This window comes from Papilio machaon, chromosome 15 (genome assembly GCF_912999745.1).
Source record: "Papilio machaon chromosome 15, ilPapMach1.1, whole genome shotgun sequence".
Lineage (NCBI taxonomy): Eukaryota > Metazoa > Arthropoda > Insecta > Lepidoptera > Papilionidae > Papilio > Papilio machaon.
Genome location: NC_060000.1, coordinates 4,020,547 through 4,047,272, shown reverse-complemented (window position 1 = coordinate 4,047,272; position 26,726 = coordinate 4,020,547). Strand labels below are relative to the sequence as shown.

The 26,726-nt window shown below is 33.0% G+C and overlaps 4 protein-coding genes across 6 annotated transcripts; 2 read left to right on the top strand and 2 right to left on the bottom strand.

Moving 5' to 3' along the window:
• Window positions 1-225: 225 nt before the first annotated feature.
• LOC106712096 lies at window positions 226-8,070 on the top strand. 3 transcript variants are annotated; one of them, XM_045681234.1, is made up of 15 exons: window positions 226-536; window positions 750-896; window positions 988-1,070; window positions 1,995-2,096; window positions 2,470-2,590; window positions 2,990-3,050; window positions 3,294-3,412; window positions 3,718-3,966; window positions 4,345-4,518; window positions 4,744-4,922; window positions 5,414-5,555; window positions 6,308-6,448; window positions 6,987-7,105; window positions 7,329-7,454; window positions 7,804-8,070. In XM_045681234.1, the coding sequence occupies exons 1-15, from the start codon at window positions 440-442 to the stop codon at window positions 8,002-8,004; spliced, it is 2,061 nt and encodes a 686-aa protein (XP_045537190.1). In that variant the 5' UTR covers window positions 226-439; the 3' UTR covers window positions 8,005-8,070. The 3 variants fall into 3 exon arrangements, with proteins under 3 accessions (XP_045537190.1, XP_045537189.1, XP_045537188.1); XM_045681233.1 differs by having other exon boundaries at window positions 3,715-3,966; window positions 5,414-5,552; XM_045681232.1 differs by having other exon boundaries at window positions 3,715-3,966.
• Window positions 8,071-9,324: 1,254 nt separating this feature from the next.
• On the bottom strand, window positions 9,325-11,663 carry LOC106712142. The gene is made up of 5 exons (XM_014504593.2): window positions 11,519-11,663; window positions 11,084-11,443; window positions 10,573-10,810; window positions 9,947-10,210; window positions 9,325-9,398 (listed from the first exon to the last, which is right to left on the bottom strand). The coding sequence occupies exons 1-5, from the start codon at window positions 11,543-11,545 to the stop codon at window positions 9,331-9,333; spliced, it is 957 nt and encodes a 318-aa protein (XP_014360079.1). The 5' UTR covers window positions 11,546-11,663; the 3' UTR covers window positions 9,325-9,330.
• Window positions 11,664-12,024: 361 nt separating this feature from the next.
• LOC106712148 (calglandulin) lies at window positions 12,025-13,323 on the bottom strand. Its single transcript, XM_014504600.2, has 4 exons — window positions 13,045-13,323; window positions 12,788-12,956; window positions 12,429-12,626; window positions 12,025-12,232 (listed from the first exon to the last, which is right to left on the bottom strand). Exons 1-4 carry the CDS (start codon window positions 13,233-13,235, stop codon window positions 12,128-12,130), a joined length of 663 nt encoding a protein of 220 aa, XP_014360086.2. The 5' UTR covers window positions 13,236-13,323; the 3' UTR covers window positions 12,025-12,127.
• Window positions 13,324-14,653: 1,330 nt separating this feature from the next.
• On the top strand, window positions 14,654-25,838 carry LOC106712129 (FAS-associated factor 2). Its single transcript, XM_014504578.2, has 7 exons — window positions 14,654-14,961; window positions 16,342-16,591; window positions 16,931-17,114; window positions 17,448-17,717; window positions 23,851-24,025; window positions 24,582-24,719; window positions 25,437-25,838. Exons 1-7 carry the CDS (start codon window positions 14,827-14,829, stop codon window positions 25,593-25,595), a joined length of 1,311 nt encoding a protein of 436 aa, XP_014360064.2. The 5' UTR covers window positions 14,654-14,826; the 3' UTR covers window positions 25,596-25,838.
• The last annotated feature ends 888 nt before the right edge of the window (window positions 25,839-26,726 follow it).

Here is a 26,726-nt window from a genome sequence, read left to right as displayed (position 1 = left end):
TTTCCATACTTACCAAAATATAGTTGACAAAGTATTTTTATGTTATCTTCGGGAAAAATAATAAATTGAGGATTTATCTTGTTAAAATAATAGAAAAAAATGCTGTTTAAAAACTCTGGCACAACGCAGATGACTCTTGCCACTTCTTAAAAAAAAAAAAAAAACAAATCACAACAGCTGTGTTAATTTTAAATTGACAGAAATGTCAATGTCATTTCCGAAGGCGTAAACAAGGGGTTGTAAAAAATATTAAATAAACTTTAAAATCTTTCATAGCAATAAAATTTACCTTAAATGCCTAACATTAAGCAATTAAATGTATTAATATCACTTCTAAAAGTAGTGTTTACTAACATACGTTCGTTTTTCATATTGGTGAAACAACTTTTAAAGTTCATTACATCTCCAATTGATCCACCTCTAATGAGAACCTGATATTATGACGGATAAAGAATATGAAACATATGAGTACCTGCCTGAAGGAAATGAGGTCGATCAATTTTTTTTAGTACAAGATGATGGTTCTTTCTTAAGTTGTAAGTATAAATTATTCGCCATTAATTCGTGCACCATAAACTCAGAATAAAAGAAGTCTTAAATGAGAGACATAATGTAAAGAAACAAATAAAAATTGTTATTTCTTTATAAATCAATGCAATCTTATTAGGAAATAAATAAACTTTACAGGTACAAACAATTTTAAGAGTTCATTTTGATTGTCTGTTGATACAAGTTTTATTTGTTTTTAGTAAATAATAGACAAGTACAATATATGACACAAGGACAAGATGTTAAAGAAAATGTTAGTCATGTTCAGCCTTGTGCAGTGTATGATGTTTCATCTCCACAATTCTTAATAGATGTTAATAACTCAGCTGAAGTTATCTCTGTGCCTGGTATGTATTTATACTCTGTATTTATAATAATTTAACCTCTTAAAAACTACCAAATTTTTTAATAATTTTTTTTTTCATTTCACATTTTCAGATCAGTTTATGTTACCTAATGGTCAAAACATTATTATTGCCAACAATTATCTCCTACCAGAGCAAAATGTTAATGAAGAGCAGGTAAAAATCAAAACAAATAAGATAATACATTTTCAGAAGTAAATTTGAAGATATAATTTCTTCTTTAAATTGAAAATGTTAGTTAATTATCTCAAAAAGAAAGTGACTATCTTAGGGTGGGTCAAAAAAATCAACTATTTTTTTTTTTACAATTAATACGGAAAAATGGGTTACTAGGCACCTTAAAAAAATTCTCACCAAATATGAACTCTTAATTTTAATAGGAAGATCCTCCGCGTCGCAGTTTTTCATTTTTTTCTCAGTCCAATAGAAAAAAAATCATTCCTCATCATTAATTGGTCGTACAGAAAAAATTTTTTTAAGAATTTTGTAGGAAATTTAATGCTCTACAAAAAAGGTATCTTATGTTTTTTCCGTAAACCTCACCATTTCACTAATATTGAAGATTTAAGATTGATTATTTTAAGTCAAATGTCACTTTTGTTTATGAATTTTATAACTCGACAAGAAATGGCTATTATTGAATGCGCAATAGAAATTTTTGTAGCAAATTAACTGCTCTATAAAAATGGTATCATATGTTTTGGCGATTAAATTAATTTATGAATTAATTGAAGAATTATTTTGAACGCTTATATCGATTTTTTTGACCCACCCTAGACTATCTGACAAGGGTCTAGCACTTTTTGACAATATAAGGGGTGTCAATTTGTAACACACAATATGTTATTTTCACCATTACTCACCAAGCCAGATAACTGGTGCACTATATTGTATGTAGATAATGATACAGTTGAATCTGGATAACTGAAAGCTCTATAAGCGAGAGGCATTGTTGTCCCGATGAACCTTCACAAGCGAGAAATTTGGATTAGAAAGAACCCTTTATAAGCGAGAAAAAAATGGCTGTCACTCTGACTCTCGCTTGATTGTACATGATAATGGTAATACATTTATTTTTAGATAGTACACCAAGATGAAGTCATACAATATGAAGAACCAGAAAAACAAATTAGTACAGAAGTGGATAATGAAATGCAAAAAACAACAGATAATTGTACTGAGGTAAAAATATAAGAGAATTTAATTTTAATGAATAGAGTGAATGTTCAAAGAAATATGTCAAAGCTAACGTTAAAAATACAAAGTTATGCGAGAAAAAGTATTTTACCATATATATTTTAGGATTTACAAGTTTGAGCATAAAATTTGTGGTTTGTCAATTGCATTTTTTTTTCATCTGGACCCCTGACAATTTAAATCAGAGACTTTTTTTTAAGCTAATTTTTATTTCTTTCTATATTGTATATTTATTACTGTATAATTGTGTCTGTGGTGTGTATTAGTGTATTACAGCCGGTGTCAATTGCATTTAATATCCAGGTTTTATTTTGGATAAAAGGATTAATGCTTCTAAATCATTTTTATATTGTTTTAGATAACATTGAGTGATGAACAATTTCATGTACTAGAACAAAAAGGATGGATTCTTCTAGAAACAAATGATAAAGTATATGTTCTCGACACATTAGGACTTCATGATATAACAACAAATGATAGTAAGTTTTTAATACAACTAGCTTTTGCCTGAAACTTGTCTGATTGGAATTAAAAAAACAACTTGTTAAAAAGCCTATGTGCTATTCCATACAGTAATTACTTTGTACAATATTATCCAATTATTTATCAATTTTGGAGTCATTTTGGTGAGGTGCTTGCTAACAAACATCCATCCATCTAAACTTTCGTAGTTATAATAATAGTAAGATTGAGTGAAATTTTAAAAATTAGTTTCTAGTAAAAAAAAATGCTTACTTCCTAATGCAGTCATATCCCATTAGTATAGATTTAGTATAAGAGAGATCAACTCAGTTCAAGGTTCGATGGTCCTTCGAGCCAGATAATTTAAAATCATGTGTTTAGGTGCTTAGTAAAATGAAATTTCATACTTGTTTCAGAATTAATTCAAAAATTAAAATGTTCAGAGGGAAGTAATGAATGCATTCAAGAAGAAATAAGGTAAGTTTAAAAGATCTTTAAGACAAACTGACACCAACTGACTCTCATATAGTTTATGAGAGGTAGTAAAAAAAGAGAGAGGAAACAAACTTTTTAAAGAGAAGCGTGTAATATTTATTAGTTCGTAAAATTAACTGTGATCTCTAGATCAGGGAAGAGAAAATCAGCAAGTCTGTCTCTTCCTCTACCTTTTAAATATAAATTAATTTCAAGCTATACTTTTCGATGTTTTTTTCTAAATAGCTTGTCAAGGCAACAGGATAACATAAGCCTAAATATAGATGGGGATGTACAATTATCGGAAGATATTATTGAAGACCATGGCACATTCTTTATGAACTCAAATCATGATGATCAATATGGTATGTATTCTTTTATTATTTAAAATTAGCTATTAAAACCAGAATTTCACTGTGATAAGAATAAATAATAAATAAATAGTTTTTTTAATATGTGTCATCAGAATTTATAATAAATTAAATTGGATTTTATTACTATCCTATTTTAAATCGTTCAGCATTTATCTTTTTTTTCTGAGACCAAAATCTTAGTTTAAAACATTGTTTTCTGTTTAGTCAATGATAATGACAGGGATGATATGCTTTATAGAGATATTGTGGTCTCGAAAACCAACAGTTAGACTAACTAGTTACTTTTATTTTAGTAGAATCTATGGAAATCTCAAGTCTAGATGCAACAAATGAAAACGATAATTCAGTAAAAGTCCAAGTGACTGAAGACCAAAATAATACAGAACAAAGTAACACATCGGAGAGTAAATGCGATATAAAACAAGAACAGAATATATATAAACAAGTGCTAAATATAAATAACGAAAATGTCGATGCAAATCTAATGGATATTTTGAAAACAAGAAACGCAATTTTAAAAGTCAAAACTAATATCGCCTTTAAAGGTATATATCGATGGTCCTAAGTGTAAGGGCCAAAGTAACAAAGTAAAAACAAAATACTCATTTACAGGTGTAAATGTTATTTTGATGCTGAAGTAAAAGGGCCTATGAGGTCTATTTGCGAATATGGTTGTAACTTTGAGAGCCTCTCTTAAAAAGTTATCCATTTGCATGTTATTCGTAGAAGCCATCGACATATTAAACGGTTTTAATCACATACAAAATAAACATTCAATAGTAAAGCTCACATATGATGTATATCTGTGTGTCTGTGTGTGTGTGAGAGAAAGAGAGAGAAGATAATATACTGGATTTTACAACACAAACTGCTTTTAATTACGACTACGAAGATTTTACAATAATTACTTTCATTTATTCCAGATATTCCAAATAAAATAGCTTTAGGAGAGACTAAAAATGGCAAGAAATTGTACGCAAAAATTACAAAATTGAACAATATTGATACGCCATTAAAACAACACCCACCGAGATATATGAAGCAAGTTCTGCGAAATAAAGTTAATTGCAAAGATAACATCAAAGAAAAGAAGTTAAGTACGTGTTACTTATATTCTGTGTAGTTGTTCTTTTACCGTCACACTAACTTAAATGTTCAAAAGTCTTTTATTACAGTCAGTTACCTAAGTTTTTCCAAGACATAAGCAACTTTAGTTACTCTCTCTAGCGGCACTCTTGACTCTCTTAGTAATCTATATACGGTTATGTGCGTTACAGTTATTCATTTATAAATAGGGATTTCATACATGTAAATGTTCATAGACAGTATGAACGTAGATGAGAAACTATTCGAGACCCTGATCAGGCAGGCGATGCAGAAGGACGTGGGAGTGCGGTGCAGTGCGCAAGACATCTCCTCCGCGCACAACACTGTCATGCAGATCCTCAAGATACCTGACTTCAAGACCTCAGTGCTTGATAGGAATCTAATTATCACAAAGGTATTATGTGTTAATTCGCTTTGTCGTATTTTAATACCTTACCTTACCTTTTAATACTTACCTTTAGTGGAATGCTCTAAAAAATAAAATGTTTTATTTCAGAAAAATTTTGCTTCCACTATGAAATTATTTTGATTATTTAGACTTAAAAACATTTTTGCTTTCGATTTTGACATAGCAACGGTTTAGATAGTTAAACACCTTCTATGATAACAAGTTGCGAGTTCACTTTAATACCTATGTGAAAATCGTAGTTGCATTGAACGTGTTAATATTTCAAATTGGCTCGCATTACTAATGAAGTGAGTGTCAGAAGCCTTATTTTAGTTCTCTTTCCCTTCCTATTTCTTATCAGGATATATTCACTGTCAATTAAAGGAAATTTATTTGCAATTGCGGATGTTTATGAGCAACGGTCGCTTCGCTATTTCGGCGAATTCAAGTGGCCGCTTGCTCCTTTATCACCTTATAATGAAGAAAAATATACTCAGGTGGTATCAATGCAGGATGAGAAGGGCGCGTACAGCAGCGGTGGTCAGCCCTCGCTGGTGACGGGCCGAGTCACCGCCGACTCCGGCCGCCATTGCTTCCTGCACGTCCCCGACATGCTTCACACTATTATGAATAAAACACGTATGCATGTTCTTTATTACATACATTTCACATGAACGATGTGAAGTAAAGGCTCCAGCGATAACAAAACCCGTTGCACGAATGGGCCGGTTCGCCCGATGCAATACCACGACTACATAGAAAAATAGGCGTTAAGTGGATTATATTATCACTAGTTGTAGCCCGCGACTCCGTCCGCGCAGATTTTAAAAAGCTTATTTAGTAGCATATGTGTTCTTTCAGGCTATGCTCTACGTCTATGCCAAATTTCAGCGAGATCCATACAGCCGTTCTTGAGATACCTTCAAACAAATATCCATCCATCCATTTAAACATTCGCATTTATAATATTAGTAACATTACTAAGATTTTGTGTGTGTGATGTCGATTAAAGATAGGCAAGGCATCTGCAATTGCGGATGTTTATGGGCATTCATTTGATCGCTTTGGTCGATTTGTCGCTATAGTCACATAAACTTATATGGCCCGGTGAGAGATGCAATCAGATACAGAACCCTATGAACTATCGCATCATAATTTTGCTTTTGCCTACCGAATCAGATAAATCTGACGCAATAGATCTACAATACAAATAAAAGGAACTGTAACGTTGCGTTAAAACGATGTGCAGAACTAATATTTATACTTAAACTTTATTAAAACTTTAATTCTATCTTATTTAGAAGAATGATTGAACGATATTATGTGTAGTAGTGTATATCTGCATTTAGTAACATACTACTATAGTTTAGTCCATACATTTTGGTTCACAGAAGATTATAAGCCGGAAATCAAAAAAGGAGACATACAAGATGGTACACATTTCGAGGACAATTGTGTCTTACATGTACATGTAAATGAAATCAAACGAGCTGACAATGTACTACGAGTATCTATTACATTAAATACAAGGAGTAAGTTTTTTACAAGATTTAATTTAGTTTCACCTATTCCAGTGTCACCTTGCGAATTTAATTTGATCCATTTCCTGTTAGTAAGCGGATAGTTGGAGTAAGCATATGTATGGAACATGTTCTATACATTTTTAAATCACGTGACAATATTATGATGAAGTTGTGCTGATCTGATGATGGAGCTGTGGCTCTCAAACAACCTATTCGAGTTAGAGCTTGATTTTAAAATGTTTAGTTCTTTTAACTATAAGACCATTATTTTTTTTTAAAGTATTATCTTCTTCTCTTCATATGTCTTTATAACTTTAAATTATGCTATAGTTTATTGTTATTCAAGAGCATAACTTTTACAAAGGATGATTTCGTCTTTTACCCTAAGCGCTTTTTACCTGAGCTCACAGTCGCGCGCAACTGCAATACAAAATGGCGGTAACATTTCTAAATTCGAAAAATATTACACAAGCTTTCTAGATTATACAATTTAACGCTTTATAAGTTAAAACATGTATTTCAATGTTTTTACAAATTGTATGTATAGAGCTACCGACTAAAGAGACATCTGAAGACAATAAAAGAAAACTTTCCGGCAAAGCGTTCGCTTGTCGCATCTGCGCCGAGATATTCAAGACTGAAGATGAGTTGAAACAACATCAACAGGTATATATAATTCGGATTCCACTGGAAAAATAAAATTTAAAGTGACATTTACTTATTGTAGCTAAAAAAAAGTTTCACTCAAAGGGTCAAGAAAAGGGGACTGTGGGGCTTAATAATCACCTTTAAGGGGCAAACAATGGACTGACACTCATCACAAATACTGAGACCAATCTTAACGATACTCTTTTTACTGATGTGAATAATCTGGTATTTTAATTTTCAGACATTGTGTCTTCATAATTTAGATGTCGACGGAGATCTTTCAATAGATTTAAACAAAATGGCTGCAGGGTACAGTACTGTCATTGAAAATGGAAAAGATAAAATATACCATTGTAATCAATGTAAAGTAAGTTGACAGGGTTTTTAAATAGTCTTTCATACTCTTTTCCTTTTACAGCTGTCGCCTGCGACTTCGTCTACACGAAATTTAAAAAAAATAGTAGCCCATGTGTTCTACATCTATGCCAAATTTCATAGAGATTCCTAGAGCCTAAAGATATCTTATAACAAACATCCATCCATCCAAATATTCGCATTTATAATATTAGTAAGATTTGTAAGAAGTAAAATTGATTTTTGTTGTTAAAATATCAAAAAACTTAATAAGATAAAAGGCAGTGAAAACTTATTGTTACTCGGAACTTTTAACTGATAATCACTGAACTCGATTCTTAAAAGAAAAAAATCTATTCCAGATGAAATTTATAAAGTTGCACAACTGTTTAAAGCATTTGAAAACTCATTACAACTCGGAGACAATAAATGATTCTACAGACAGTCTGTTAAATGTGAAAAATATTGGGAAATGTATACATAAATGCAATATATGCTCTTGTACTTTCAAACATCACCAGACATTAGCTAAGCATATCATCAATAGACATATTAAAATCTGAACAGAATTAAAGAAGACAGATGTGAAGTGGAAGTAATTCCGCGTTTCGTCTGATGAGTGTGTTACCGGAGACCTAATTTTAATCATCTTTCCCTTCCCACCCCTTTTCTTATAAGGAAAGGATGGGAAGGGGAGGTGGATTTGATGGAGGAGATGCAAAGGAAGGTTAAATATTCCCTTTTTGTGCGTCTCCTCCTTCGTCGATTGAGGGTAGGCAACGCATCTGCAATTGCAAATGTCTATGGGCAGCGGTCGCTTCGCTATTTCGGCGAATTCATGTGGCCGCTTGCTCGTTTGCCACATTGTAATTTAAAAAAATAATTAAAAATATTAACAAGTGACAACTTTGTTTTATTATCAATCTGTAGCATCTGATAATAGTAAGTGTCTAAGTACAGAGAATATTTAATGACCAAATAGTGGGTGTTGCCGATATAAAAGGACCTCTTTGTTAATATGTTTTATTAAAAACTAGCTTTTACCCGCGACTCCGTCCGCGCGGAATAAAAAAAATGCACACAAAATAAAAAAGTTCCTATGTCCGTCTCCTAGTTCTAAGATCCGATCTTGAGTTATAAATAGTGTAACTAACACGACTTTCTTTTATATATATAGATATATACATTTTTATATTTTTCTTTTTTTTATACAAAATTGTATCAGTGTAAAATATATTCTCTTCCCAGTGAGTGCTAATCATTTCTTTTCGCCTTTTTCATTTTTAATTCTTTTCTAAATTATTCCAAATTACCACTCGTGTCTTTTCTTCCTCTACAAAATTTAAGTAGAGTAATATAACAGATTTGAAACATCTTTACAAATAAATCAGTCCACCTGTTGACCACACTTTTTATTGACGTTCCGTACACATCAGTTTGTAGAACAAGCTTAGTTAGACCAAAAATAATTAGGCAGTAATTAATTACAGCATACTAGCAGCCGACCATAATAATTCAGACAAAATATTTTTTTATTAAAAATAACTTTATTCTACATATTAACGGTGTTAGCTTTTGTATTCATTCGCTCTCAATCTCAATGAAGGGGATACAAAGTTTTCGCTTCAAATTTTAATAGAATTATGGTTAAAAAATGCTAAGTTACAAAGTATTAAATGAAATGTCTTTATAGATTCTTAAATGAAACATAGGTAATAACATAACTCACACCCTTAACATAGAGAGGTAGACAGAAATCACGGACCTTCATTTGACGCGGTCCTTACACATCTCACTAGCTTCTACATTCATACATCTATATTTCTACTAAATGAAACACTAGAATACATTTTAATACTTTATTTTACAACTTATATGTACATCATTTATTAAAATGTTTCATCTGAAAATATACTGTCCAAGTCATTGTAATCATTACTATATACTTGGGTTTCATCTGAAAAAAAAAAATAGCTTTTACTAACAACACATAAATCATAGTCATTGAATATAAATTTATGGACATGACAACAAACATTGCTAAACTAAATCCTATCTTAAGTCCTTGATACAGGTCTTATAACATAGCTTAACAGGTTGTTCATTTTCATACAAAAAAATGGCATTGATAACACATTCAATGCCATTTTTTTTGTTCAACATATAATAGGTCTTTAGTAACCATCGTAAGCCACAATTTCGCAAATTACCCCTGTTATGTTTTTCAATTAACTTCATAAATAGTAATTTCTGTTGATTTTCTAGGGAAAATTTTTTTTTAAATTTACCCGGATATTAGGATATCCAGGTAAATTTAAAATTTACGTTAGAATGAAGAACTGCAGATTTTGGTTATAATCATATTAATGTTTAAAGGTTTATCTTTCCAAATTTGCATTTCAAATATATGATACTTTCCATTGTAGCCATCATATAGCCAATGTGGTAAGTTTATTTCAGCAAGACAATTAAAAATGTGCACTTTCATAATGTAATATAACAAACCTGAGATTTGTTTTTCCATTTTAATGATAGTACAGTCTTCATTACAGATCTTTTGATAACCATCAGGCATCTGTTCATCTTTGTCATGTACAGAGCTGTATATAGCCAATATATTGCTCATTGTTATATTCAAGTAATGCTTTTTGAATGCACCCCCGGTTGTTAATATTGTAGGCTTAGATAACACAAGAGCCGAGTGCCCTGGTACAATGTATGGTGAAAAATATGACCAAGCATCTCTGTGTAGTGTACATTTTATATTTCCTGAAAGATAAAAAGGTTACATAAGGTAGATCTATATATAAAAAAAAGTTATATTGTAACAGTAGTAAGTAAAAACCCCTTTTATGAATTCTTATTTTTATGAATCATTAAATATTTTAGAATAGCTTGTTCAAAATTAACACATACAATGCTAGTGCTAATTTCATTTATTAAAATCACAACGCAAACGAGTAGTACTAATCTTGGGTTTCTAAGATCAAAAAACCCATTTAAAACATATTGTTATATCAGTTTTGTCAAAGACAATGTTTTACATAGAGATTTTGGTCTCAGAAACCAATCGTAAATGTGTTAACATTCATAGAGATTTTAATTTATTAATAAATATTTGTACAACATACCAGTTAAATCTCTCAATGTAACTAAAGGATCCATAGCAGATCTGTCCACACACTCAACAAATGCAGTAATTGTTTGTGCTTTTCTTCTTTTCAGGTTTCCATTGAGTGCAAACTGTTGAATTGTTTTTATTGTCTCAACAGAATTTAATTTCCATTCATTAACATCTTTTAACAATCTCTTCCAAAGTGATGATTCAAATAGCTCTCTATGTAATGGATTTTGTGAAAAATCTATATCCTGAAGTTTAATTTATTCATATAAGCACTTATTTTATTTAAAATATAACACTTTTTGCCCATTTCACAAATTACATGCACTTTGATTTTAATCATAATAATTTTACAAGGCAAATGTTATAATTTAGTGTAATTTATAAATCTTTACAAAATATATATCTATTAAAATAATGTCCACTGTTGTTTGTTTGCATTTCTAAGAATTTTAAATAAATTTTAACATCTTGCCTTGTGTTATTAATAACTTTATTAATAACATTTTACAATAACTTACCTGAGAAAGTAACTCAATATGATCAATATTCTCATCTTTATATTCTTTAAAAGTTCCCGACAATAAGCCTGCAGGGCCTGGGAACTTTCTTTTGCAGTTAGAGTCAAAATGGGAATTGATAATTTTTCTTTTGCAGTGCTTAGGTGATAGTAAATTATTATTATTTTGTATAAGGTTAACTTCAGATTCAGTTCCTTTGTTATTTATCGTTTTATTATTATTATAATTTGATTCTAGTACTGCATTGCCTTGGCTAATTATTTCGGTGGAATTATTTTGTAAAATATTAACATTAAGGTTAGAAAAGTTGTTTATGCTTGTCTTGGTAGGTATATCCGGAATATCCAATTGAGACAAAACCTGCAATTTCTGATACTTTTAATACGTCTGTTGAAAACATTAAATACACCAAAACAACATAACAACCATGCATACCTGATCAAAATCGTCCGATTCGAACATATTAAAATCGTTCTTTGTGTGTAAATTACTCCTAATTTATTACATATAATTAAAGGAAGATGTTAATACACACTGAGCATTTTTAATTCTAAAAAATATAATCCTAGCTCAATTACGTGTAGGAAACAATTGTAAGGGAAGTTAAGAACCTTCCAGAATATTAATTATATTCGATAAATATAAGAAGTAAGCACTAGAATAATGAATTATAATGAAGGACTATAAATTAATTAAAGAGATAGTAATATTTATTTTTGTTTTATTGCTTTGTTGATTGAAATTTGAATTTTACGTCATTTTGACAATTTTATGTCAAATTCATTTCAATAACATTTTTTTTGAAGATGCTATGGTATAGGTTACGCAACCTTTTAGCCAATTCCAAAAAAAAAAAGACCAGTTGTTTTAACAAATTCGAAAAAAGATATGGAAACCAGTACATAATAATTTACCAGTTCTGCGTTTTTGTGTGTAAAAAATATTAATTAAAAACATATAACAACATAGATGCTTTGTTGTTTCTTGATTTTATTTAAACTAAAAACGAAAAAAAAAATCGGTTGAGTAATTGACGTATTACATTCATTTTCCCATTTTCCCTTTAGTCTGTACTTGTGCTGGAACTTCTAAATCTGACGATTCTATTTGAGAAGGATCTTCTTCTGGGTTTTCAAATAAATATTCGGCCTAAAATGACAAGCAATATTTGTTAAAACTTAAACCGATAGGTCGATTAAAACGTTTAAAGCAAACTATCATATAGTTTGTAGTTTTCTTTCAATTTTAGAAATAGAAACACTACAACATTATTTTATCGCATAGTGATAGAATCGGTGGGTGCAATAGAGGAAGTTTCCTATTTGGAGGTATTTGAGAAATATACCTTTATGCTGTATAATTCAGGCGCAAGACTGAACAAAGATTCCACAAAATCTTCATAATAAACGTTTCCATCTCCTCTTACATTTGCGTCACGCAAAAGTTCTAACGTTTCATCTTCATCAAAAGGCTGCCCAACACTTGTAGCAATTACTCGGATTTCGTCAATGTCCAAAAAAGTCCGATTCTCGCTATCAAATACCTAATTAAACATTAATTAAAGGAAGTGATACAGCAACATTTTTATCGTAACGTTTGTTATCGAAAAAAATACTATATTATACAATTACAATCTGCTTTAAGGAAGTGTTTCATTTTTTTAAGTTAAGTTAATTCTAAAGTGAAAGTACCTCATTCACATACTTTAAATGCCAATTTTAATTCATGTTTAATCTTTGCTTCAATGACCCATTTATCTAACATGTACAAAATTTGTTCTTTTGTGAAAATTCGTGATGTTCCTGCATTGAATGTTTCAGCTTCTGATATGACTTCTCCAAAAGTTGGGTAGTAAAATCCTCTTTTGTGAAATCTGAAATTAACTTCTATTTTGCGAAATTATACTGATTGATAACAAAGAACATATTTGGGGAAATTTTAATCAAAGTCTCTATTTTTACCTCCTTTCTTCTAAAAACTGCATCAATTGATCGACATTTACGAACTTTATCAGTTCATCGACATCAGGTACACTTATGGGTTGTGATTTTTCTTCAAACCATTCCAAAATCTCGTTAAGATGTTGCTCTGAAAATCGAGGGATTTTATCTCCCAAGGGATCTACAATAATATCGACTATATTTGCCTTCATGTTTGTGAGTTTCAATTTATATATTTAATTTAGAAAAAAAGGAAACTGAAATTTTGGCGTTGTATGAAAATGTAGAAAACTAAAAATTTTTCGTGTCTACAATTAGACACATTGTACGTCAAAATTTATTAAAAATATAATAGTGTGATTTTTTAAAACTCCTTAGGATTAAGGCTTTGACATTTTGACCCAACCTTTTTGTGAAATTTCAATTACGAGTATTTATAATCCCTAGCTTTCCTCTAAATATTTTTAATATTCCTTATACTGTGATAAGTGTAAGTGTAATAACTAAAGATACCAAATATTTATCTTTTTATCTTAATATAAAATCGATTGAAAGTGAAGTCCTATAATTCCAACTGTAAAAAGTGCCCTCGCTGTAAGACAGTTTAAGTTCCAGGCTCCACATTTATATAATGCTGTTAATAAGAAGCATAATATAAGAGGTCTGAAATCATTTCATATGAGGAAAGTAACTAAGAAATGGTTAGAAGATATGGATTATAACGATTGCGAAACATTGATATGTAATGATTAACAATGCTACTTATTCACACACTCCTCACATCCATATTCACATAAAAACCCATTCACGCATACATACACGCGAACACAAATCAACATCAGTACAGACACACATGCGCGCACACACACACACACACACACACACACACACACACACACACACACGCACACACACACACATATATTACTTTGGTTTACTTTTTCTCTTTTGTTTTTAAAATGTTCATTAAATTCAAAAATTGTACATACAATTGAACATATAAGGGAAGTCATTGGCTCCTTTAATACAGGGAAACCTAGTAAAGGAGTCAAGGTTATAATGAAATAGATATGTAAAATGTACAATAAAGATTTTATTATTATTATTATTATTATTCCACATATTTATTTCTTGTTTAATTTTATATATTTTTCTTAATAAAATCTTAAACAATATTAAAAAAAATATAAAAAATCTGGATACGTCGGCAGCGGAGCCTTGGGCCCAAGCCACCGGCGGTTAGGCCTCCAGAGACAGAAACCTCCTCACAATGCGTGCCGTGCTCAGGAGTACCGCCTTCTGTGCCTGGCCCTTCACCCACTTACCGAGCGAGAGCCTCTCTAGGTGGTGATCGAGGCTCTTCGCGATTAATCCATTCACGGACAGCACTATCGGTACGATAATTGTTGACTCCATATGCCACATGGCTGTAATGTAATTATTATTATTATTATAATTTATCAACATTATGTTTGATCTTACGGTTAAAAATTAAAATTAATGTGAAATTAAAAAAAAAAGAAACGAAAACGCCGTGGATTGAGAAGTCTTGCGTGACGTTTTTAATACTTTCTGTCTATGGTTGATATTTTATCATCTTTGGTCTTTGCCTTTGTCGTTCATTTCATTTTCGTTTTGTCTTCTTGGTTCTGTCTTCGTAGACACCATAATGAGTGGCATTTTATGTATTTTTATCGTAGTTTATTAATAAAAAGAGTGTTATTTATTGTTATAGGCTATATCTATGTAAATTTACTGGTATAATAACTATTCTACATAAAGCAATCTTTTTTTAACACTACCATGGATCTGGAAGACAATGCCATGGGTTTGACGCCCGAACAAACTGATAAAATATTACAATTTCAAGATTTAACAGGTATAGAAGACATGTCGATATGCCGAGATGTTTTGCAAAGACACCAGTGGGATTTAGAGGTAATCTAATAGTTACATCTATTATCAAATTATGCGTGTAGAAAAATAAGGTCAGTTCACTTCAGGCAAATGATTCAAGCTGATAGTTTTTTTTAATGTCTAATACGGTTAATAAAAATGAATTAAAATTCAAGAACAATTGTACTAAAACAACAATCTTATCTCAATATATCTTATGTGGATATATAAGATTTTTTCATGCATGTTATGGGTATATGCATTGCTAACCTAGTTCATTTGAATATAGTTGACAGAAGTGTAATTCCGAAGTAGTGTATACCAATGAATATTTCTATCAATTGTAAGATGTGTTGCATGTAGGCTCAACTTGATAATTTTATATTCATTTAACTCCCACTCATCTCACAGTCAATAGATTCAAGGAGTTTTTGATATAAAGCTTTCTGCAGTTCCTAACTAATTTTGTCCATTGTATTTATATATCCATTGGTAATCTTAGGATTAGTACAAAATATACAATATCAGCATGTTGCTATTGCTGAAATAATTGCAATGAAACATATTGTGAATGATGATAAGAATAGATGTTTTATATGTGTGTTTTGGCAGTTGAACCTCACAGTTAGACAAAATTAGATCTTTAGTTTTAAAAAGACAATTCAAAAGTGTTTGCTCTGTAATTGTGTTGTTACTATGACAACACATTATTAGGTAACCTCTGCAATGTATTAGATAAATAATAAGAACTAATTTGTTAAACATTCCAATATTTTGTTTATAAAACTTTTTCAAACTTAATCTGGTTTTTCATAGTTTTAAATCTATATTTAATCTATAAATGTGAAAGTTTAGATGTCTGCGCAGAATTAAAAAAACACTTAATAAATATCTTTCATGTTACATATTTTCAATATCTATGCCAAATTTCATCAAGATCAATCGAGTCATTCCGGTGATACCTTCTAACAAACGTCCATCCATCCATCCGTCCATCTAAACTTTAAGATTACTTAAACCAACTGATTGTACTACTAGACCAGTGTTTCCCAACGTGGGCGATAACGCCCCCTTGAAGGCGTTTGAAACCTAGGAGGGGGCGATAAGAGGCCCAAAAAATGGGGGGCATTGAAATTAATTAAAGTAATGAAATTGTGGTTTTTAAGCTTTAGGTCTGAATAAAAATTAGGGGCGCTCTGAAATATAATTGATTTTCATAGGGGGCGGTGAAAGAAATAAGTTTGACAATCACTATACTAGACAGTTGGGTTTATCTTTATTTTCATATAATACAGGGGGTATTTTCCTTTTTAGCACATTCACTGTAGCCAAATTATTTAACATTACAGACAAATTGAACTTCTTTTTGACATTGGCTACAAATCATAGTGTCATGGAACATAATTAACTGTTTTGTTTAAGGTTGCTATCCAGGAACAACTTAATATAAGGGAAGGAAGGCCATCAGTATTTGCCACAGAAGCTCGGGCACCTCCAGTAGTCCATGATCATATAGCACAGCAGGTATTCACAGATGAACAGCCCGAGGTACCGGGTGGTGTCCGTGGTCTACTGCGTTATGTTGTAAACTTAGTTGTGTCAATGTGCTATAACACAATATCATCTGTACTGAATTTATTATTAAGTTTTGTCAGACATGACGAGAGAAGACGTAAGTAACTATAAACAAATTTTTAAACAATGCTTTATTGTCTAAATTACTTAATTTATATAGAGATTTTTTTTTTCATTATCACTATTTGAGCTTGTATTCAACGATTGATGATAAATCATGACTTTACAACTTTTGACAAGTTATTCTTCCATAGATAACACATTCAATTTGAAATAGATATTTAATAAAATCTATTTTCAGAATTACTGAGGATATCTTAGCCATGTATTATTAAATTTTATGACACTTCAAAATATGGATAGACAAATATATCCTATAAATTATGTTTTAAGTCTTCAGCAATAGAAGTAAATAATTTTAAATATTATTTTTCAGTTGTAACAGATCCGTTGGGTGATGTTATGGGATTCATAAACAATTATACATCAAGGTATCATGCACATCCAGTGTTCTACCAGGGTACATATGCACAGGCACTAAATGATGCAAAGAATGAATTAAGATTCCTCATTGTTTATCTACATTCAGAATCTGCAAGTGAAACACAAAACTTTTGCAGGTGAGTAAATAAAGCAGATTAGTATCTTTTTACTTAACTGATAGCTTTCATAGGTTTGTATTTTTTTTTGTGTCCATCCTCTTGTGACCATATTTAGCTTAACCTTTTTCATGTAATAACAATTTTTAATAAAGTAAATGCTCAAGTGATTTGGTAGAATTGAACTTTTTAAAGAGTATGATTAATTTGAAGGTGTCTGTTGTTTGATTAGTTTTCATCCTCAGACAATCATAGATGTACTGATAAGCCACATTTTTTTGGTGTTTTTGAATAAATTAGTAGTTTATAAATAATATAAATAAAAATATATTTTTTTTATTTTAAAATATTTAGGAGCACATTATCGGATCCAGAAGTGATACAATACATCAACACGCACGCTCTGTTCTGGGGCTGTTCAGTGGACAGTTCGGAGGGGTGGCGCGTGGCGCAGTCAGTGGGGGGTCGAAGGTACCCCCTGCTGTGTGTAGTGTGTCTGCGCGAGCACCGCATGACAGTGGTAGCTCGCAGCGAAGGTGCCTGCTCGCCTCTGCAGCTGCTGCAGCGGCTGAGGAGAGTCGTTGGGGACAATGAGCCACATTTAGCTGCCGCAAGGGCTGATAGGTAAAAAAAAAATATTTTTGTTTATATATATCGTATAGCGTATCACCTTCTCAAAGGCCGGCAACGCATCTGCGATTCCTCTGGTATTGCAGATGTCCATGGGCGTCAATGCACACCTTGAACAATTTTTGAAAAAATCTTTTAGTAATGTTCACCTAAATTGCCACGAGATGGCGTTATTACAAATTTTCTTGTCGCCAACCAACGAAGCGGTCGCGGCCGCTTTAAAAACTGTCAACGAGTCTGCAAAACACCTAACGTCGTGCCGTGAGTTTATTTTCAATTTTAATTAACTTTACTCAATTTATCATACAAAAAAGTGGTCCTTCGGCTCGGTTGTGAATTAATGAACTATAAAAGTGTAAAAATTATGTTTATTACGTGTTTCTTCAATAGTTAATGTTACTTGGAACTATCGAACATTCCCGACACCCACCAGAACTACCGCCTAAATTTTACTAAAATTTTACAACAAAGAAAATGGATTTAGACAAATTAATATTGTGCCAATTAGATAAATTAGAAAAAATACAAAAGAATCAAGTAAATTTTAGCAAATCACCCAAAAGTAGATTAACACATTGTTACGTAGAAACAAGATTACAAAATTTAGAACAAATTTGGGAGTCATTCAATAGTACTCACGACGAAATAATAAGGTGCGTAAACAAAGATCAAAGAAAAAGTATAGCCTATTTTACCAAGGAGACCTTTTATGAGTGTGAAGAAATTTATTTGAACTTTAAGGGTGAGTTGAAAACCAAATTAAATGAACATGCAGCAACATTAACACTTCAACAGACATCACAAGGTAATTAATCACATGGCAATTCATCACAACATACTGAGCTTAAACTTCCTAGTATAAACATACCAACCTTCACTGGAAAGTATACTGAGTGGCAATCATTTCATGATATTTATGAATCTTTAATTCACAATAATAACAAGTTGGATAATGTGCAAAAATTGCATTATTTAAAAACAAGCCTTAGCGGAGAGGCAGAGACACTTTTAAGAAGTATATCAGTAACTAACAGTAATTACACATTAGCATGGGAGACACTCAAGAAGCGGTATAACAACAAAAGGTACATTTCTAATTGTATTTTCAAGAAACTATTTAGCTTAAGGCCCTTAAGTGTGGAGTCGGAACAAAGCATAAAACAACTTTTAGATGTAACTTCAGAATGCATCAGTTCTTTAAGAAACTTAGGGCTACCAACACAATCTTGGGATGCTATCATAGTGTACCTCACCGTCTCCAAGCTAGATTCTGAGAGCCACAGGCTGTGGGAACAAAACATCTGCGACTTTAATGAATTTCCAACTTTAGAGAATTTGTTTAACTTTTTAGAAAAGAGATTTAGATCATTAGAGATGATTGAATACAAGAGTAAACCAGTAAAATCAAGATCCTTTCATTCTTCAAAGGTGGATGTAGAGAAAATATTAAGTTGTTCATTTTGTAAGGATAATCACTACATATACCAATGTAAGGATTTTGCAAAACAGGATTACAAGGACAAACAGACATTTGTTCAAAACAACAAACTTTGCTATAATTGTCTTATACCAAATCACTCAGTTTTCCAATGTAAGAGAAACACAAGGTGTAGGGTTTGCCAGAAGAAACATCATTCATTATTACACCCAGAAAAAAGAGATTTTAGTGAAACTCCACAGACGTTAGGGCATGAAGTAAAACAAGCAGACGAACACAAGTCGGTATCACATCATTCATACAACCCTGGCCAAGTACTATTGGCAACGGCTCTAGTAGACATTCCCGCAAGGAATGGGCAGATACAAACCTATAGGGCTCTACTAGACCAGGGCTCGCAAAGTTCATTTGTGACAGAGGATTTTGTTCAAACTACAGGTTTGAGGCGACAAAAAAATAACTGCAAATTCCACCTTAGTGAAGGTAAAACAATAAGTTCTAGATATACAGTGGAATTTGAATTGAAGTCAAGATACCGGTCAAACTTTACTTTATGGATACAAGCATATGTAATAAGTCATATAACAACATACTTACCTCAAAAACACATCAACTCGTTGGACTGGCCAGAGATAGAATCAATAACTCTAGCAGATCCTAATTTCAGAATACCAGGAAAGGTTGACATGCTGTTAGGGGCCAGCGTTACCAGCAAGATTATGGAGGAAGGTTTGTTAAGGAGCCCGGTTGGTACTTTAGCGCAGAAAACACAACTGGGATGGATTATTTCAGGAGATACAAACACAACTATAGAAAACAACAGAATTATAAGTATGCATTCTTGTGTATGTGAAAACAACATGCTTAAAAAGTTCTGGGAAATAGAAAATGAATTTCTTACAACAGAGAGGAAGAAGACAAAGGAGGAAGAACAATGTGAAGACATATATAAAACAACCACAACCAGGATGGAGTCTGGAAGATACAAGGTTAACTTACCTTTTAAAGAGGATATCCAAACTCCTGTAGAAAAATGTGGCAAAACAAAGGAAATTGCTATGGCAAGATTTCTTAAGTTAGAAAAAAGATTTAAATATGATACAAAGTTAAAGGAAGCATACAAAAATGTTATAAATGAATATCAAGAACTAGGACATATGGCTTTAGCCAATGAAGACAGTGACAATGCCATATATTTACCGCATCATCCGGTGATTCGAGAAGACAAGGACACTACCAAGGTCAGGGTAGTTTTTGATGCATCATGCAAGGGCACTGGAGGTTCATCACTAAATGACACTCTACTCATAGGACCTGCATTGCAAAGCGACCTTAGAGTTCTACTAATGAAGTGGAGAAAACATAGAATTGTATTGGTCGCTGACATAGTCAAGATGTATCGACAAGTGCTGATAGCTGATGAGCATGCCGAATATCAACGCATTATATGGAGAGATAACCCGGAGGAAAACTGCCAATCATATAAACTACTAACGGTCACCTTTGGAACCGCATCAGCTCCATATCTGGCAGTACGCACATTATTACAACTAGCTGAAGATGAAAAACACAAGTTTCCCATGGCCGCAGAAATAGTAAAGGAATCATTTTATATGGATGACCTAATGTTTGGCTGTTCAAGCACTTCTGAAGCCTTAGAAGCTTATAAACAACTCACTCAACTTCTTAAGAGTGGAGGTTTTGAATTACAAAAATGGTCTTGTAACCAAAAGGAAGTCTTAGACATTATAGCAGAAAACAAATCTCAACACCATGGATTTGAAATCAAGTTTGATCAAATCATCAAAATTCTTGGACTATCATGGGATAGACATGATGACAAATTTAAGTTTACTGTAAACTTACCAGAAATTCCATCAGAAATTACTAAACGCACTATTCTATCAGACGTAGCTCGTCTCTTTGATCCATTTGGATGGTTAGCACCAACCATAATACTTGCCAAGATACTAATACAGAAACTTTGGTTATGTAGCGCAGATTGGGATGAGCAGTTGCCGCAAGATTTAATAGATGAGTGGTTAATTTACCGTAAACAGCTTCAACAACTGCAAGACATCAAGATTGATCGGTGGCTACACATACAACCTGACTGTTCACTTGTACAACTTCATGGATTCGCAGATGCATCTACTGCTGCCTACTCAGCGGTTTTGTATATCAGGGTAGTTAAGGAAGATGGTGTGACTGTAACACTTCTGGAAAGCAAGACTAAGGTGGCACCACTTAAACAAGTGTCAGTGGCTCGGCTGGAGTTGTGTGCTGCTGTATTGGTGGCAAGGATGCTTTCAGAAGCCAAAGAAGTCCTGAATATACCTAAAAACAATGTATATGCATACACAGATTCAATGGTGGTGTTAGCTTGGATCCAGTCACCACCAGTTCGGTGGCAAACATTTGTTGCTAACAGAGTTGCAGAAATACAAGGAAGATTAGACAATGATAGATGGTGTCATGTAAAGTCAGAAAATAATCCTGCAGATTTGGCTTCAAGGGGAGTGCCTCCTTGTGAATTAAGAAACAAAACATTGTGGTGGTTTGGCCCACAATGGCTAAGTAACAGTGAAATTGAGCAACGCAAACCTCACATTCTTAAGACGGAATTAGAACAAAGAAAACAAACAATTAAAGTATTTAATTGCAATGTAGAAGACAACATTCTGAAGAGATTTTCAACATTTAATAGAATGATTCGAGTACTAACTTACTGTAGGAGATTTATTAATTGGAAAAGAAACAAAAACAATAATAAACAATTCACCAGTTACTTGTCCGCTGCAGAATTACAAGAAACATTATTCCAGCTCATCAAGGTTGAACAAGAAAATCAATTTAACGAAGAAATTAGTGACATCATAAACAAAGGACAAGTTAAGAAAAGAAGCAGCTTAAGAAAGTTGTCACCCTACATTGAACAAAATCTTTTGAGAGTTGGTGGACGTCTACAAGGTGCAAAGGTACCTCAAGAAATTAAACATCCCATAATTTTACCCAAGAATTCACATTTAACACACTTACTTATAAGAGATGCACATTTGAAACTGCTTCATGGAGGTAATCTACTCACCACCAATTACATAAGGTCCAGATATTGGGTTATAGGTTTAAAATCTCTTGTCAAGAAATGTATACACCAGTGTGTCACTTGTGTGAGACATAATGCCAGTACCAAACAACCCATTATGGGAAATTTACCAGCTCAACGGGTCCATCCTGGAAGACCATTTGAGATAAGTGGGGTAGATTATGCTGGACCTATCCAAATTAGAACTTCTAAAGGCCGTGGCCACAAATCCTACAAGGGCTACATATGCCTGTTTATCTGTTTTACAACAAGGGCAATACATCTTGAAGCTGTGAGTGACCTTTCGACTTCAGGATTTTTAGCTGCATTTAGAAGATTTGTGGCCAGACGAGGTCATTGTGCTCACCTATGGAGTGACAATGGCACTAACTTTGTGGGTGCGGCTAAGGAGTTAGAATTTCTATTCAAGACGACTTCAGGTGGGTTACAACCCCAGATAGCTGAAATGATAGCCAACGATGGAACTACGTGGCACTTCATACCGCCAAGAGCACCCAACTTTGGAGGCTTATGGGAAGCAGGTATCAAATCTGTTAAGACCCATTTATTGAGAGTATTAGGGAATACAACGCTAACATTTGAAGAAATGATTACCTTGCTAGCCCAGATAGAAGCCTGTCTTAATTCTCGTCCCATATGCGAATTGAACGATGATCCCAACGATGTGGCCGTACTTACCCCATCACACTTTTTAATAGGGGAACCCTTGGTGGCTGTACCACAGAAACAAGAAACTACATTTAATATTACGCCACAGGAGCGTTGGAAATTAGTTAGAAAAATTACTGCTCATTTTTGGCAAAGGTGGAGCGTAGAATACTTGCATCATTTGCAACAACGACATAAATGGAACTCAAAATCAAAGGCTCCAGAGATAGGTGACATTGTTCTTATAAAGGAACCTTCTCTTCCTCCTACTAAATGGCTTATGGCACAAATTATAGACACACATCCAGGTCAAGATGGAGAAGTGCGAGTGGTAAGCCTGCGAACCAAGTCCGGCTTACTGAAGCGGCCAGTTTCGAAACTGGTTGCTTTACCTTCACATTAACAACTACGGTGGGCGGCGACAGGAAGAACGGAGTTCTTGGTGGGCGGGATGTTCACCTAAATTGCCACGAGATGGCGTTATTACAAATTTTCTTGTCGCCAACCAACGAAGCGGTCGCGGCCGCTTTAAAAACTGTCAACGAGTCTGCAAAACACCTAACGTCGTGCCGTGAGTTTATTTTCAATTTTAATTAACTTTACTCAATTTATCATACAAGTAATTTATTCTGTAAGTAATCATAATCATAAGTCATTCATAAGTTGAAATAATTTCTGGTGCAATGTAATTAAAGTAAAATTGCTCTAATTTTTTACATCATGTTCATCGTAGAAATATAAACTAATTATTCGTTATTGTGTAGTAGGTTTATTTTAATTTTAGTGAAATTTAAAATACTATATAAAGTAAATGAAATTACAAATTATACATCGATCCCCTAACCCACATCAACGCCCCCCATTTTTTATGGGCCCCTTAACATCCCTCTCTTGGTTTAACGCCCCTTGAGAAACACTTGTATATGTAACTGCAGAGTGGAGCGCGAGGTGACGGCGCGGCTGCGGGCGGCGCAGGACGAGGCGTACGCGGAGTCTTTGGCCGCGGACCAGGAGAAGGAGCGGCGCAAGGCGGCGGCGAGGGAGGCCGTCGCACAGCGCGAGCACGAGGACCTGCAGCGACGTCAGCAGGAGGAGCGGCACAAGCAGCAGGTACACACACGGTTATCTCCCACCGAGTAAACGGATACAATGAAATCTTTATTGCCGAAATCGAGAGTCGTTAATTGGATAATAAAGCAGACCCATAGTGTAGATTTAGTAAGATTCTACACTGAAAGTTAGTCCTTTTTTTTTTTCCTTAATCCCCCAACATATTTTTGGGTCGGAGACTTTATTTTCATTTTCTTACAATTTATACTACATTTTTTAAAGTGTTTTAATTTCCTATTTTATGATGTTGCAAGTATTGTTGCAATGTGCGGCATTCACTCTGGGTATGGAAACATACCCTCAAGGAAGCCGCACTGGTAGAAAGTTAGTTCTTAGCACCCAATTTTTTTTAATTGCCAGAACTTCTGTACAGAGATAAAATTAATAAATGAAAAAACAGACATCCACACTGGAGAGTATTGTGTGTTCTGTTGTAACAAATTTTAATTGTAATTATTTCTGGAATATTGTAAAATGGGTAAAAAGTAGAAATGGTAAAGTTGTGACATATTACGCTACAGTTTTAACATAAAATGTTGTTAAACTTGTTGTTTAGTTGGTGGAGGCTCGCGCGGCGATGGCGTCGCGACTGCCTGTGGAGCCTGGACCAGGTGCTGGCACTGTGGCGCTGCTCATACGTCTTCCCGGTGGAGAGCGCCTCACCAGGAGATTCACACTCGCACACACCACGCAGGTTAGCACTAACACCTGCTTAAGTGACTATTAAATCATTCTAAGTGCGACAATTAGCGTGTTAGCTATCTCGCTAAATATATCTTTACGCAGATTTAGCAAACTTCGAAAATAAGATCTTCCATGAAAACCTTCTTATAACCTGCAGGTTCCGTTAACGACTTTTAGTTTAGTGGTCTTTGGTTACTGAATAATTCCTGCCTTAGGGTCAATTAAGTAATGGCATCATTTAATATCCGCTAGTCAAGACTTTTTATTTGACACCCATGTTGGGGTTTATACAATATATTATGTTATCCGCCATTTTGAATTTACATTAACATTGAATTTAAAAAGTACATTGGCATCAGGAATAAAGGTGTATATCGAATTTCAGCAAAATCTGAATAGGAAATGAGTTTTATTAAAGTTGCAAGATTTATACAAGTTATTATATAAATACTAGCTGTCGCACGCGACTCCGTCCGCGCGCAGTAAAAAATGGGGGGGGGGGGGGGGTATGAAAAATAGATGTTGGTCGATTCTCAGACCTACTGAATATGCTCACAAAATTTCATGAGAATCGGTCAAGATGTTTCGGAGGAGTTCAAGTTCGAACCCCGTGATACGAGAATTTTATATATTAGATAAAAATTATACATAAAATTAAATAAAAAATAAATGTAGTCGATGTGAAAGATAATAGAAATTGAATAATCTTTGTATTGTTTTATTACAGGATTTATACGATTTTGTATTCAGTCACCCGCAAGCGCCAGAGGAATTTGAAATAACTACTAATTTCCCGAAGCGTGTTGTAGCGAGAGGAGTCGCTAAGTTACAAGATGTAGGTCTCAAAGATCGAGATGTTTTATTTGTTAATGACACAAACGCATAAATTATACAAATAAATAAATCGAGCCATTTAACGAATAAATACATCTCTACATTTAACAGATGTACCTTTTTTCATCGGAAGACTTGAAATATGTGAACGTGATGTGTCAGAGTTAAGCATTTAATAAATAATCTTATCCAATTGATCATTTATTGATTTTTTTTGTATTTGTATATTTTGGTGAAAAACATAAAATGGCAATTGAAAAGTAATATCACATAGTTAATTGGTTAAAGACCAAAAGTGAAAAGTGAGTAAAACCTAAAAAGCACATAGTTTAAACTTAGTCTAGATCATTACTCAAGAGTTGTTTTCACTAAGGCAGTTAAGGCCTTAGTTAAGATTTAGTGCGAAATCTTCACTGAGGTATTGATCAACATTCAAAGAGTATGGCAAATGAAATAATCTGACGTTGCTTTATGTGAAAAAAAAAATCTTTCAAAGATATTTAAAATGTGACTACAGCTGTTAAGGAATTTAAAATTACGGTAATTTTATATTTAATGGACACTTCGATTCATTTCACACTTTTTAATTTTTTTTCTTTAACCATCCTATGGAAATTACATGGTTGGTAAATCTAAGTCTCATTCAGTTAAAAATTAACACAACTTCTATAAATATGTTGTACTTAATCAATATATTTAACATTATAACCAAATTGTCTTTAAAGTTGTGAAAATTACAATTGTAATGAAGTTAATGCGATTGCTTTAGTTTCAGCCAATCAGATGACTGTATTTTCCACAGTGGCGCCCTCACAAGTTTGCTCGATTTCTAAGTTTGTTAATTTATAATGACATATTTAATAAATTAGTTATAGAATAAAGCGTTTAATAGAACGCATTTAATACTGTAAATATACAATATGTATATTAAATTTATGTTTGGGTGTAAAAGTTAATGTTAGTTAACTGTCATTTTATTTCGTTATATTTTTTTTTATTTGTGGGATGATTTAACTTCATCTCGCTGTCGAGCTGTGTTTTAATATTAACAATATCTTTGTTATGCAGAACTTAAGTTATGATCGGTATTGGATAAGTTAGGTACTTACTCAGAGTGAAGTATATTCGAAGTGCTTACAAATTAAAAAGCTTAATAAAGGTGTGGTAAATAAATAAAATTATT